General features: G+C 40.5%; 1 protein-coding gene across 1 annotated transcript in view; it reads right to left on the bottom strand.

Annotated features, from left to right (window-relative positions):
- The window catches only part of LOC124722074, a 38,632-nt gene that overhangs the window by 11,598 nt on the left and 12,697 nt on the right, over nucleotides 1–14,337 (bottom strand). The window contains exon 2 of the mRNA XM_047247272.1: nucleotides 5,581–5,768. Within this exon, the coding sequence (XP_047103228.1) occupies nucleotides 5,581–5,768 (188 nt within the window). The remainder of the gene's footprint in view (nucleotides 1–5,580; nucleotides 5,769–14,337) is intronic.

Raw genomic sequence — 14,337 nt, 5'->3', positions numbered from 1 at the left:
AATGCCATCACATTGGAGGTAGATAACAGAACAGTTGTTACAAGCAACATTGCTAGGGTGGTCACAAAGATAAATGATCGTAAAATTGATGACAAATAAGTGAAACTCACAACAATGTCAGGAACTGTGGGATGAGGTACAGCACTTCACGTGACTTGTTATTTTGTCCCTTAGAACAGGAAGGCATCATGTTCCTCATTTTGAACGTAGCACCAACTAACACGACAGAAAACTCAACGTTTTGCATACACAGTAGAGAGAATTCTTGTCAACTCCTGAACCATGCCAAATTTTTGTGTTTAGAAATGTAAGTTCTCAAACGAACTGACGTACGCGCGTTCCTTCACTCACAATGTATTGTAAAGTAAGACGGGTAAAAAAGAGACCAAGGCCACAACGCACACTATTAACTCTCTGGAACTATAAAATGAATGTATTCAAGAAATTTTCACAAATTATTTAAAAATTCAGTTTTAGTACATACTGTTATATTACTTAATAAGCAAAACATTTATCAAAGTAATACGCACAAAAATGCAGTCTTCAACTACAAAAAATAGTATTGTCAAACATGCAAGCAACGTTTCAAATACTGTGGGTCTAAGCTTTCTACAACATGCACATGCTTCATTTTACACCTTGTATCACTGTGCCAAGATAATATAATCACTGATACAGTAGTATATCCTCTACGGTATTATAGCTAATACAAAGATAAAATGGCACCATAGAACCAAAAACTAACCATACAGATACTATACTATATCCAGTAGCACAGGTTTACTTATTCACTAATAGCACATCATTTCCTATGATTGATGTTAGTAAATTTACATAATCAGATAAACATCTGCAGCCTGTTATGGAATATCGAAATCAAACTGTGTTCAGCTCCGTATAGGGAGTGAAGCCGGGAAATTTATCATATGTTTCCATGAAGTTAAATGTTGTGTTAAAGGCTGTTTTTTAGAAGGAAACGGAAATGCTTCAAAAGGTGATAGTACTGAAACATTATGAAGGAAAAATTTTCATATAAAGACTGTTGTCAGCGTTACGGAGATATATCTATCATGACGTTTATCATGTTGGGCACATAAAAACTTGAACTGTATGTGGACATTCCTTCGGCAACGGTACCTGGAACGTACTTGCAACAGGGTGAACCCCTCGACGTTACTGGCCGAATTGGCCAACAGTGGAATGGCGTCTCTATTAAATCTATTCCGCTGTTGTTAGCGGCGAAGATGTTTATGGATCAAAAAGGACATTTCTGTGCTAGATCGTTGTTTATGTAGTTTACTTTAAAATCAAATTCAACAGAGAAAGAGTGAAAACAAGGTGGGAATTGTTAATTTGCGTTATGGATTGTAGTGTGCTAATTAAAGAAAAATGTATAACCAGTTACGATTAGCTATACAGTATTTGTCTACACGAGCTGCAAAATGCATACAAGATGGCAAAAGTGTTTATGCACGTGAACCGTACCCATAAACTGACAATAAAGTACAACAATCAGTTTACTGACCCAAGCAGCTTTCGCACTCCTGACAACTTCAGACAGCCGAATATCAGAAATATTTGGGTAAGGAATGTGTGTCTAATTGGTGTTTTCACTTCAGAAAGGTTCATGGTAATAATTCCTGATATATGTCAGTTTCCAGTACGAATCTGTGTTCTCATCTGTTACCGACTGTTATTGTCATCAGTTTCTCTAATTTTATAATTGGTACATCATTAAGACTGAAAGATATTCGTCGTAGATGTCAATAACAGCATTAATTGTTCCAACATTACAATAATTTACAATTGTGATTTTTCCCTTTTACCTGTACCTTACATTCTACGAGCGCAAGGTGAAAAGTTACTGAGAGTAACAGGCAGTGATTGGTCAAATAATGCAACAACGTACAAATTCTGCTTCTAGGCCTAGCACAGTGGTAGCGTGGATACAGAAGCAGTTTTGTCTCAAGAGACAATTTGATATGCGAAATAATTAAATGTTACTGCTTTTTAAAGTGGTCGTGGTGACTGTTTGCGTTTAAACAGATAAATTGGAAGACCGCGCAGTCATACAGATCTTTTCTTTGGAGAATTGATTGACAACTTAAATTCACCAAAAAACAGAGACGGATTCTGCTCTTCATTTTCAGTTGTTGTGCAGTGGGCAACTAAGTTTGTAAGTGGAGGTCCTAGAGCTGCAACTACCCATCAAAACGATGAAAAATGCACAATATGGTACTGGTATGTGGGTGACTGAAATTTAATTAAATGCGTAAGGACATACAAGAGAAAAGTTCGGAACATTGTAGATGTACAATGAACTATCGGAAAGCATTGTGCAAATAAAACTATTGCACTTGTTGAATGCTGAACGAATGAAATTATGAAAGCGAATTCCTCATCAATGTTTCAAACGTTTCAGAATGGAATTTTATGCGTCGATTTGTTTCTGTAGATGATTCATGAATTGAACAGTTCACACCAGAAACCAAAGAACAATTGAAGCAGTAGTTTGATACAACTGACACTGAATCAAAATCAGGGAAGTCGATTTCATATGTTGAAAGCTAACTACTCTCACTGAATACGTTGCAAATAGGCAAGGAATAACTAGAAAAAATTACATATACCTTCTGGATTAACTGGATGAAGGAATACGGGAAAAGAGTCTTGAGTTACCAAAAAATCGTGTTGCGTCAGGACATTGGACAACATCTACACCTACCTCTATATAGATACTCTGCAATCCACCGTACGGCGCATTGCGTAAGGTACCCCTAACTCTACTAGTCATTTCCACTCATGTTCCACACACAAATACAGCGAGGGAAAAACAACAGTCTACACGCCTCAGTATGGGCCCTAATGTCCCGAATTTTATCTTCGTGGTCCTTATGTGCAATGTATGTTGGAGGCAGAAGAACCGTTCTGCAGTCAACTTCAAACGATGGTTCTCTAAATTTTCTCAGTAGCGTTCCTCGAAAAGAATGTGGTCGCCCTCCAGGGATTCCTGTTTGAGTTCCTGAAGCATGTCCCTAACAATTCTGCGTTATTCGAACCTATCAGTAACAAACGTAGCACCCCGCCTCTGAATTGCTTCGATGTCTTCCTTTAATCCGTTAACGTGATTGAATACATAGGAAAGTGAGGGATTCGAAGTGTGAATTACTAGAACATCCACTCTATTCACCAGTTTTGACAGTAGTTGACTTCGAGGTATCCCACATCTAAAGAAATTTGGACTAGAAAACGTATAGGTCATGCCAGTCATAGACAAACATTTCATAGATCTGAAATATGATCTGATCATTAAAATATGTGGTCTTAACTTTGAAGACTGTTTTGATGCAGCTCTCCACGCTATTCTAGCTCGCGCAAGCCGCTTCAACTCTGCATAACTATTACAACCTACAACCATTTGAACTAGATTACTGTAGTCAATACATCTACAATACCCCCCCCCCCCCCACACACACACACACACACACTTCCCTCCATTACTGAACTGATGATTCCTAGATGCGTCTCGATGTGACGTAACAAGTAATACCTTTTTCTAGTCAACTTACAGTTTGAATTTCTTAGCTCCCGAATTCGATTGAGTATCTCCTCATTTGTCATATGATGTACTTATCTAATCTTCCGTATTTTTGCAATTGCCAGTCTGAATTTTATGTAATATTTACTTCGTTAGTTATATTGCTCATTAAATTATAAAACGCATATACTATTTCAGTGTCTCATTCACTTCTCTAATTTTCTCTACATCGTCTGTTCAGGCCACATTCAGTTACCCTCGCTTTACTTTTGGTGATATTTATCCTAAAATCTCTTTTCAGGGCACTATAGATCCCGTTCAACTGATCTTCCAAGTCCTTTCCCGTTTCAGACAGAATTAAAATGTCTTCGTCAAACCTCAAAATTTTATTTATTGTCCCCGAATTTTAATTCCTGATACAAATTTCTCCTTGGTTCCACATTTCCCTTGCTTAGTGTAAAATGGGACATAGGCTACGGACTTGTCTCGCTACCTTGTAACTACTGCTTCCCTTTCATGTCCGTTGGCTCTTATAACTGCACCATCGTTCCTCTACGAGTAGTACATAACGTTTCGCTCCCTGTATTTTATCTCTGCCACTTTCAAATTTCGAAGAGTGTTTTCCAATCAGCTTGACCTACGTATATAGCCTCTATCGATAATCTTAATCACGTATTAATAATACACTGCTCGACAGTATTAGTCTGAATGCAGTGGTATCACTCTATTGAGATGTTGTATATTCACATTGTTGGTGTACAAGTAATCTCAAGACTGAGCTCAACATTAAAATAACTGAAGAGCAAGATAATTAGCAGCACCAGTGGAATACAGGTAAATTTAAGATGAGCAAACCGACACTGATGAGGGACAACGTAAAGTCTAGACGACATCGAGGTCAGTTGTGGCTTAGCACATTGTTAATACGGTTCTTAAAAGAACCGTTACAGCGCAAATATGAACAAATTTAAGAGAATCGTGGAAGTCTACGTGAGGACCGCCGAACTGGTATTTGAACCCAGCTCCTACATCAACTACTGAGCATTGTCAGTGCGAAAAAACCTCTGGTGAATCAATTTCCGCACTTCTAGCAAAGATCGCGTTTATTGGGGATAGGACGTCAAACGGGCCAACTTGGAGCAGGAGAGGCATCTCAGGACATTTTATTTTCCAGTGTCTATACTTTTACAAATAAATTCATAAAACCTTGTCAGCATCACCCGGAAGGATTCGGGATTCACACCCATTGCAGTGGAAGTTCTAAAAAATAACAAAATAAATTTTTTACTTGCGAAATTTCATCATTTTTTCACTTACAAATGGCTGCATTTGTTGCTATAGGTACACTTTTCTTCATATGTTAGACAGATTTTTCGATGAATTTTGCACAGCATACAAACCATACTTACAGGTGTATGAAACTCTAGAATTTATTTCATTTATGAAAAATCGAATGAGCTGTTATATTTTAAACTTCATGTTTAGAGAATTCTAGAGTTTCATACACCTTTGAGTATGGTTTGTATGCTGTGCAAAATTAATCGAAGAATCTCTCTTACTTATGAAGAAAAGTGTACCTATAGCAACAAATGCTGCCATTAGTAAGTGAAAAAAAAAATGATGAAATTTCACATGTAGAAAAAATTTATTTTGTTATGTTTTCGAACTTCCACTGCTGTGAGTGTAAATTCTGAATCCTTCCTGGTCATGCTGACAAAGTTTTATGAATTTATTTGTAAAAGTATAGACAGTGGAAATTAAAATGTCCTGTGATGCCTCTCCTGCTCTAAGTTGGCCCGTTTGACGTCCTACCGCCCTTAAAGTGAAATGGAAAATTAAAGGTTTTCAAAAGCTGGAAATACTGCAAACCACACAACTTTGAGAAAAACATTCTCTTCATCTACAGATTGTGTAAAAACAGTTTATTTCACTTCCAGATAACAAAGTTTTCCACTGTCAGACTACTTTTCACCTCGCGCTCTTACATAGAACCGAGTTTCTAGCACAAGCAAGCAGTACAGTAGTGGAGAGGTGGAGCTCACCCTGCAGCGGAAGGACTCTGCAATGAGGTGCAGCTGGAGGCTGACGTCGTAGTAGCAGGAGGACAGCTTGTCGACGGACTGCACGACGCGGCGGCAGAGGCGCGCGTCCCCGGGCTGGTGAACGGCGCGCACCGCGTCGGCCACCACGTCCGGCAGGCCAGCCGGCTGCCGCAGCCAGCGACCGCCACCTGCCACACCCACACACCGGCGCTCGCTCACACTTCTACTCCACTCCGTCTTCCTTCTTCGCCAATACACCTTTCGTCGGACATCTTCGCACTAAACTTCTAAACTGTAAGTAACGCTTATACCCAGACAGAAAATCTACCATCTGAAAAAAAAAATTATACGAACCGAGGAGTACCGCAGGGCTCAAGCTTATCCCGTATCGAGGAGCAATGGCGGCACTTTTGGAATGATTGTGGAATTAATAAACAAGGTATCCGAGATCCTACTCTGGAATTACCGGGCTTTGACCTGAAGAGATGTACCTGGACTAAATGAAACCGTATCAGAATGGGCCATGCAAGATGCAATGCATATAAGTTCAAGTGGGGTCTTTGCGACTCACCAGCCTGTGACTGTGGAGCACCAGAATCGAACGTCCACTATATTATTGAGGAATGCCCCTTAAGAAGATACGGCGGACATGTCTCTGAGGTTATACACTCCTGGAAATTGAAATAAGAACACCGTGAATTCATTGTCCCAGGAAGGGGAAACTTTATTGACACATTCCTGGGGTCAGATACATCACATGATCACACTGACAGAACCACAGGCACATAGACACAGGCAACAGAGCATGCACAATGTCGGCACTAGTACAGTGTATATCCACCTTTCGCAGCAATGCAGGCTGCTATTCTCCCATGGAGACGATCGTAGAGATGCTGGATGTAGTCCTGTGGAACGGCTTGCCATGCCATTTCCACCTGGCGCCTCAGTTGGACCAGCGTTCGTGCTGGACGTGCAGACCGCGTGAGACGACGCTTCATCCAGTCCCAAACATGCTCAATGGGGGACAGATCCGGAGATCTTGCTGGCCAGGGTAGTTGACTTACACCTTCTAGAGCACGTTGGGTGGCACGGGATACATGCGGACGTGCATTGTCCTGTTGGAACAGCAAGTTCCCTTGCCGGTCTAGGAATGGTAGAACGATGGGTTCGATGACGGTTTGGATGTACCGTGCACTATTCAGTGTCCCCTCGACGATCACCAGTGGTGTACGGCCAGTGTAGGAGATCGCTCCCCACACCATGATGCCGGGTGTTGGCCCTGTGTGCCTCGGTCGTATGCAGTCCTGATTGTGGCGCTCACCTGCACGGCGCCAAACACGCATACGACCATCATTGGCACCAAGGCAGAAGCGAATCTCATCGCTGAAGACGACACGTCTCCATTCGTCCCTCCATTCACGCCTGTCGCGACACCACTGGAGGCGGGTTGCACGATGTTGGGGCGTGAGCGGAAGACGGCCTAACGGTGTGCGGGACCGTAGCCCAGCTTCATGGAGACGGTTGCGAATGGTCCTCGCCGATACCCCAGGAGTAACAGTGTCCTTAATTTGCTGGGAAGTGGCGGTGCGGTCCCCTACGGGACTGCGTAGGATCCTACGGTCTTGGCGTGCATCCGTGCGTCGCTGCGGTCCGGTCCCAGGTCGACGGGCACGTGCACCTTTCGCCGACCACTGGCGTCAACATCGATGTACTGTGGAGACCTCACGCCCCACGTGTTGAGCAATTCGGCGGTACGTCCACCCGGCCTCCCGCATGCCCACTATACGCCCTCGCTCAAAGTCCGTCAACTGCACATACGGTTCACGTCCACGCTGTCGCGGCATGCTACCAGTGTTAAAGACTGCGATGGAGCTCCGTATGCCACGGCAAACTGGCTGACACTGACGGCGGCGGTGCACAAATGCTGCGCAGCTAGCGCCATTCGACGGCCAACACCGCGGTTCCTGGTGTGTCCGCTGTGCCGTGCGTGTGATCATTGCTTGTACAGCCCTCTCGCAGTGTCCGGAGCAAGTATGGTGGGTCTGACACACCGGTGTCAATGTGTTCTTTTTTCCATTTCCAGGAGTGTATATGCGAAACCCTCTGCTTTGGAGTGGCTGTGCACTCTAGATGTTGAGCTTTAAATATATGAATGAGTTTCTAGTCTGGCTTGCCAAGCTTTTAATGTGTAGTTATTTTGTCTTGAGTGTTTGTACTTTATCCTTTTGTCCTGTTGCTTGCCGGCCGGAGTGGCCGAGCGGTTTTAGGCGCTACAGTCTGGAACCGCGCGGCCGCTACGGTCGCAGTTTCGAATCCTGCCTCGGGCATGGATGTGTGTGATGTCCTTAGGTTAGTTAGGTTTAAGTAGTTCTAAGTTCTAGGGGACTGATGACCTCCGAAGTTAAGTCCCATAGTGCTCAGAGCCATTTTGATATTGCTTGTTTTTTACACATGTACTATTTACACATTGTTTTGTTTTATACATTTCGTTTACATATTTTTGTACTTATATATAATATTGTCGCTGTATTGCCATACGCAAAATAAATAAATAAATAAATATATTTACATTTATATTTATGGACTCTTCCGTCAGCTCTCGCTAGGGCATTTTCATATTTAACGTTGGAAACCAAAGACACTGCGCTTTTGTTCTACTAATATTTGTTGGGCTAGCGTCCACGGGAAATAATAATGAGCAGAAAACCAGACACTGGATACAAATACACTATCTACTCATGCAGAATTTTTGGTCATAACATTACGTCAGAAATGTGACTACTCGTTTTACGCACTAAACATGTTAGAGAACAATGCCAAATTACAATTTACGGAATGGATGGTCTCATACACAGTGTGGTTTCGTTATGCACTGCGGTTCATTCTATTTTGTAAGTTGCAATTTAACACGGTTGAACGAGTTCCCAATGCTCCATTCGATACCTCTCACCGAATGTTATGACCAACGAATATGTGAAGTTCGTATGTCTTTATTCCTCATGTTCGATCTCCTACACACTAATGTGTCTTGTGAACGCTAGTCAGTTGTTTCTTCATGATGTCCCAATATGGCGGAATGTGGTTCGAAATAAACCAATATTAGTACAGCAAAAACGCAGTTCGTTTGCTTTCCAACCTTAAAAATTTTAATACTTACACATATGGTATTATTATACAAGACAAGCTCAGAGCATGCCGAGGAGTTAAAATAAAAGAACAAATACACTTAAATAAAATGTTGTTTAGTCATGATCAGGTAATTATTCACAAACTGAAGGTAAATATTCAGCCCGAACAGATATAATCCTAAATAACAGCCCAAATAGGCCTGTACAAATACCTCGGCTATGACATAGCTTATGAGGATGATCTTCAGATCGATCACAAGATGAACAACTACCAGAAAAAAATTGAGTCATTCTGGAGAACATTGTCTAGGAAAACGAGAAAAGAAAAACAAATAAAATTTTAAAAAGGGATAGCTGTGACAGTTTTGCTTTACAGCGCAGGATTTTGCTAAGATACAGGGATCAGCAACAATGAATAACTGGATCGGTGGAAAGCTGCACGAGAATGGACACTTTTAAAAATGGCGATGCGTTGAGACCTTAATATTTTTGAAATAAAAGTTAGGAATTGAAGAAACAAAGAATATGCTCTAACAGCTAAATAAAATACAAGAAGAGCGCTTAGCGAAACAAGTTTTGTGATATAGACCGGATGATAGAAGAGAAACTGGCAGTCCAGGGAAACGTGGGCAACAACTTCTTTTGTGTCCTGAACAGGCGGACAGCCAACACATTGGAATGAGAAGAATATTTTTGTTCACAGCCGCGAGTGCAGGAGTTTTTACTTAAAAATTTACTGAGAAGTGAAGCAGACGAAATATATTTATTTGCAAACAATGTTATTTCAGTGTAAGATTACATAATTTTATTTTTTATTTTACTGTTGTTTTAATTTTTCTCATTGTAATGAGCCGCTTCGGCCGTTTGCAACGATCTTCAGATCAATTGTAGATCACAAAGTAATACGTCAAGGACAGAAAATGTGTACGCGCGATGCTTCACGATTATAAGATTTTGAAGTAAGTCACTTGCAAATGGACATACAGGACCGAAATCGGCTGATTTAACTAAAAAATATTGTGATGATTCAAAAAAGGATTTATTTTAGTTTTCCTAAGAGTTCCTTATTCAGAACGCACCTGCCGACCAAAGGTTACAGAAACGGCCATCATGTAAAGAAAGTTTAATGTAACGGCAACTGGCAATAACAGCGGAGAGTGTCTGTGCACCAGTAGAAACCTGAACTGCATCTTTAAGCGTTTGCTTTTCCACAGATTTCGCAATCACGATTAAATATAATCCAGAAGCCACTATCAGTTGTTAATAAAAATGTGTATAAGTGCCTACATATTCATCATCGGTGAACTAATGGACCAAAAGTGGAAGCTACGATCATTAAGAGCACTGCACATGGACAGTTCAAAAACTAAAACACATTGCAACATCCAGAGCTGAAATGAAGCGAAAAAATTACGAATTATTTAGTATATTCTCTTAAAAATACGAATTAACAACCCACCCATTTAATTTACCTGCAGTACAATTTTAAACGAGATGCTCATAAAAAAGTCGCATTCTTCAGCAAAGAATTAGGAAACAACATCAAAAAGATTAATAACCCATATCTCACTTACATGAAATGTGATCATGTTCATGAGATGTCATATTTAATCCATAACCTTATTGTGGGAGATTCAATTATTATGTAACTGACGTGTACCGTACACATTGCAGGTAATGGAATATCATGTAATCAAACAACGACGTAAATATGGTGTTGCATATATGTAGGTAAATCGCTGAGTTGGTTTAGAAGCACAGACAGGCGCTGAGGTATTTACGGCGCTCTAATAACGATGATGTGAATTCTCAGAATGGGTTTGTGAAAATAAATATTTGTTATAGACGACTCGACTCTGTTTATTAATATAGAAATTATGTTGTAGTCAGAAATGTGACTCGTTATATTTACAGGCTATCCTTCATGTACACTACGAATCTCGAAACACATAAATTCTGAATAGCTTAATAACTCTGTTGACGAGTTAGATACACAGCATCATTCTTGCACACTTCGGTTCTCAGACACCCGTTTCCAAAAAATGTAGTAGCACATTGTCCACGTAATTACATTTTTGATCTTTACCTCTGTAAGTCTATATAAAATACGAATCAAACTCAATTCAAGCCCATAACAACATAACACAATCATACACGCTATAAACAAGTAACCGAATAAATGCCGTAATACGGCACTAAACACAAAAATCATAGAAAAATAGACCGTACATGCATGATAAAGCTAAGATGAATAACTGGTAATGCTGTTATATAATTTAGAAAACTGTTACTCTAAAACAACCAGAGGAAAACGGATCTTTCCGTAAGCGTGCCATAAAGCGAGAACGACGTGCGAAAATATTTACATTGCTGTTGCTATACATTAGCTTGCTCTTGAGTCTTGAAACTGTTTCTCATTAGTCTGTGGAGAAAGTTAAAAGTACCTATAAAGCTACTAGTATTGAAATTACTGTTCCTATTATTAGTACCTGTGTATCGGTGTGCCTTAACTACAGCTGTGTTCAGAAAAGCAATGCACGTTTACAGGTATTAGTTTTTTTTTGTTTTGTTTTTGTTTTTTTTTTTTTGTTTTGGCATAGCTGCAGCCGTCACTGTTGCGTGTAGTTCTAATTAGAGCCAAAAGTTGTTGGTCAAATATGAATTTTGTATTCTTTACGCAACAGATCTTCAACCATCAGTAATGAAAGATGAAGTGTTAATACGGTAAGCTCACCGTCTCGATTAACACATGTAGTACTGACGACAGTAATAAGATGTACCTAACATATGCTAGACTGAGAAGATCACTGAAGGCTTAAACGTCAAATGAGTACGATGGTATCGGAAATTTAAAGCTTGAAATGCTTTTAAGAGTATTGTTATACAAAGGAAAGCTGTAGTTCTTGAGGCACAAATATTCATCATATGTCGCTTTAAGTGGACAGCTCAAATCGAAAGTTTTATCATGAAAATGAGAAAAAAAATTTTGATGTACGTTTTGTTATCATGAAAGACTAGGCAATTGACATTAGTGTCTAGAGAAAACTGTTATTAACAAGAGCACACATCCTAAACAACGGGCGTCTTGCTTGCTTGGCAAGACTGAAGACCCTCTCCTGTCACGTCTTTATTTAGATTTCTTTTGGCTTTCCTAAAATACTTGAGACGAATGCCAAAATGGTTTCATCCTAGCGTAATCCTTGTCTATATGAGCTAATGACTATGGGTTATAATAACTTTGGAACGAACGAGGTGGTGCAGTGCTTCTGAGACTCGCTTCGCATTGGCGAGTAGCCAGCTTCTAACTCCCGTCCTACCACGCTGATTTAGGTGTGTTGTGGTTTCCTTTCATCACGTAGTGCTAATGAAGGTATGCTTGTTTTGAAGTATTTCCATCTATATCCTTATCCGATCAAAACTATTCTCCCTCTCCAATTATACCAATTTTCCATTTCTCTGATGAATACGATATTGGCGAGTCGTCGAACCTCAACTTTCCTTGCTTGCAAACATTTCGTCCTCCATGTTACACTGTCTTGGTGGTTAAGTTGTAGAGCGAAATGTCAGCCGATTCTGAAAGGGTTTTCTCAATTGGCTTGGTATTCACTGAAGAAATGGTGTCGGCGAGCGCCACTAATGCGATGGGTAGTTATCAAGTTTTAATTATAGCTTTGAAAAAAAAAGTTACGCAAATAATTTGCAGGTAAACGTGTGTAGTACTCCCACGCCACCGTACCGCAGCAAGCTGCCAGAGGAGCCTAAACAAAATGGCGCAGCCTGTTTCCGCTTCATCAATAATTAGGTAACTTATTTTCAGGTGGTAATTAGAACTTTATGACTAACCATCGTAATTTGTGGAAACCAGGAAGGAGTAAATATCTGTACTAACATCATGCCGAATACGAATTCAGTGTTTTGCCGCCACAACACCTCAGTCTACAAGTTGGCACAGGCTCAGTTCACTACAACAAACTGCGACAAGGTTGATCGGCTGAAGAGCGCAGCATCCTGTTCTAAAGGCAAGGATTTGTCCACAGGGGAGAGAGGAGTGTGCGTTCGATATTTCCGTCACGTGCGGCCGGCCGAGGCCTTGATCGTGTGGCAACGACGCGCCACCATCGCAGCCTTCCGTTACTCGCCCACTTGCAACGTAGAACGAGCTTCGTGTCACTGCAACTGCCAGATGGGCAGGGAGGTAGCTTAAATGAAAGCGCGAAATAGCGCAACGGTGATATTTTATTCTGTCACAGGAGTATCTTGGTATTTTTCTATACTGTCCTGCAATTCGCATTTCTTTCCGTCTTGTTCGAGTCTAATGACAACTTAATACTTTACACAAACTTCGTACTGTTCGTAACCTCTGCTTCATTCTCTGCTATAATGTTAGGTAGATGCATTACGACACGTCTATTCCGTCATCAAGGCTCTTCGACAAGATTGTTATTCTCATCTGTTCTCATTCTTCCTCTTTATATCACATTTCATCTCCTCTCTTGTTTTTGTATACATGTGTATAACACATCAAATGAAAAGCGTAAAACTTCCCTTATTCGCAGTCTTCTATTGCGACTGTTTCATTTCCATTTATTGTTGTGTTCCCGTGTTACTTCTTTATTCATCGGTGGTTCCTTTCTCTGAAAAAGAGTTCCCATTATAAATGCTGGCCAAATTTTCTTACTTTAATTGTATAATGCAGAATAACAAATGTATGTAAAGGCTGGTGAAAAATTCTGTTACCTTGAATAACAGTTTCTCTAGATTTGATCATCCTCCTCTTTATGCAACAATTATGTAAGAACTAGACCACTTCAATAGTGCGCCCGGCTGGCACGAGACGATGTCTATATTATTTCATAAAAACAAAAATGACACTCTAGACGTGAAGTTGACTTTACTGAAACTGATTAAACTTTCATTATTTATTTTGCCGATGTATCGATAAGTTGCCTTATCATTTCATCTTTCTGTTTATATTTAAAAAATATTAACAGATATTGACAAATCACCCTTATGATTTTCTTACATATCTCCTGCGTATGCTTCACGCAAGGTACTTGAACATTCGTATGTAACAAAGACGACACTTGGGAGAAAGGAATAGCATATAAACGCATCATAAACGCTTCTCACACTACCCGTACCATGAGATATTAGCTTAACAAGAAATATAATTTCTTTCATCGTCATAATACGTGAATACAAATAGCCATGCGGTCGTACTGTGGCACGGAGCCTGTTGCAAGCTACATTACTTAAGGCCGAGACGGCAGGATGTATATCGACGTTTGTGCTTATTACTTAGGGAGCTTCATAATGCCTAAAATGTGTAGCTAAGAGATCGGCGTGGTTGACAGTTGCAGGTTCAGTAAGTATAACTGGAACAGGAGTACCCATGCAGGGATACCTCATGCTTCCACGTTCCTATCTTCTACCTTCGGTCTTGCATATTTGCATGGGTGGCTCGCCAACATCCACGTAAATCCAGTAGACAGGGAATGAAATGAACGCATGTCAACTGCTGTGACTGTTGCGGCTGTGCGGTATCTTCTCTGGACTCAATTCGTTTTGCTTTGCTCAAAGCGTCTTTAGTAGTCAGTTTTTTGGTTCCTACATTATTTACACGCGTTCT

The sequence above is a fragment of the Schistocerca piceifrons genome, chromosome X, assembly GCF_021461385.2.
Source record: "Schistocerca piceifrons isolate TAMUIC-IGC-003096 chromosome X, iqSchPice1.1, whole genome shotgun sequence".
NCBI classification, from domain to species: Eukaryota; Metazoa; Arthropoda; class Insecta; order Orthoptera; family Acrididae; genus Schistocerca; species Schistocerca piceifrons.
The sequence above is the reverse complement of the archived record's forward strand: the minus strand, read 5'-3'. Positions and strand labels throughout refer to the sequence as shown.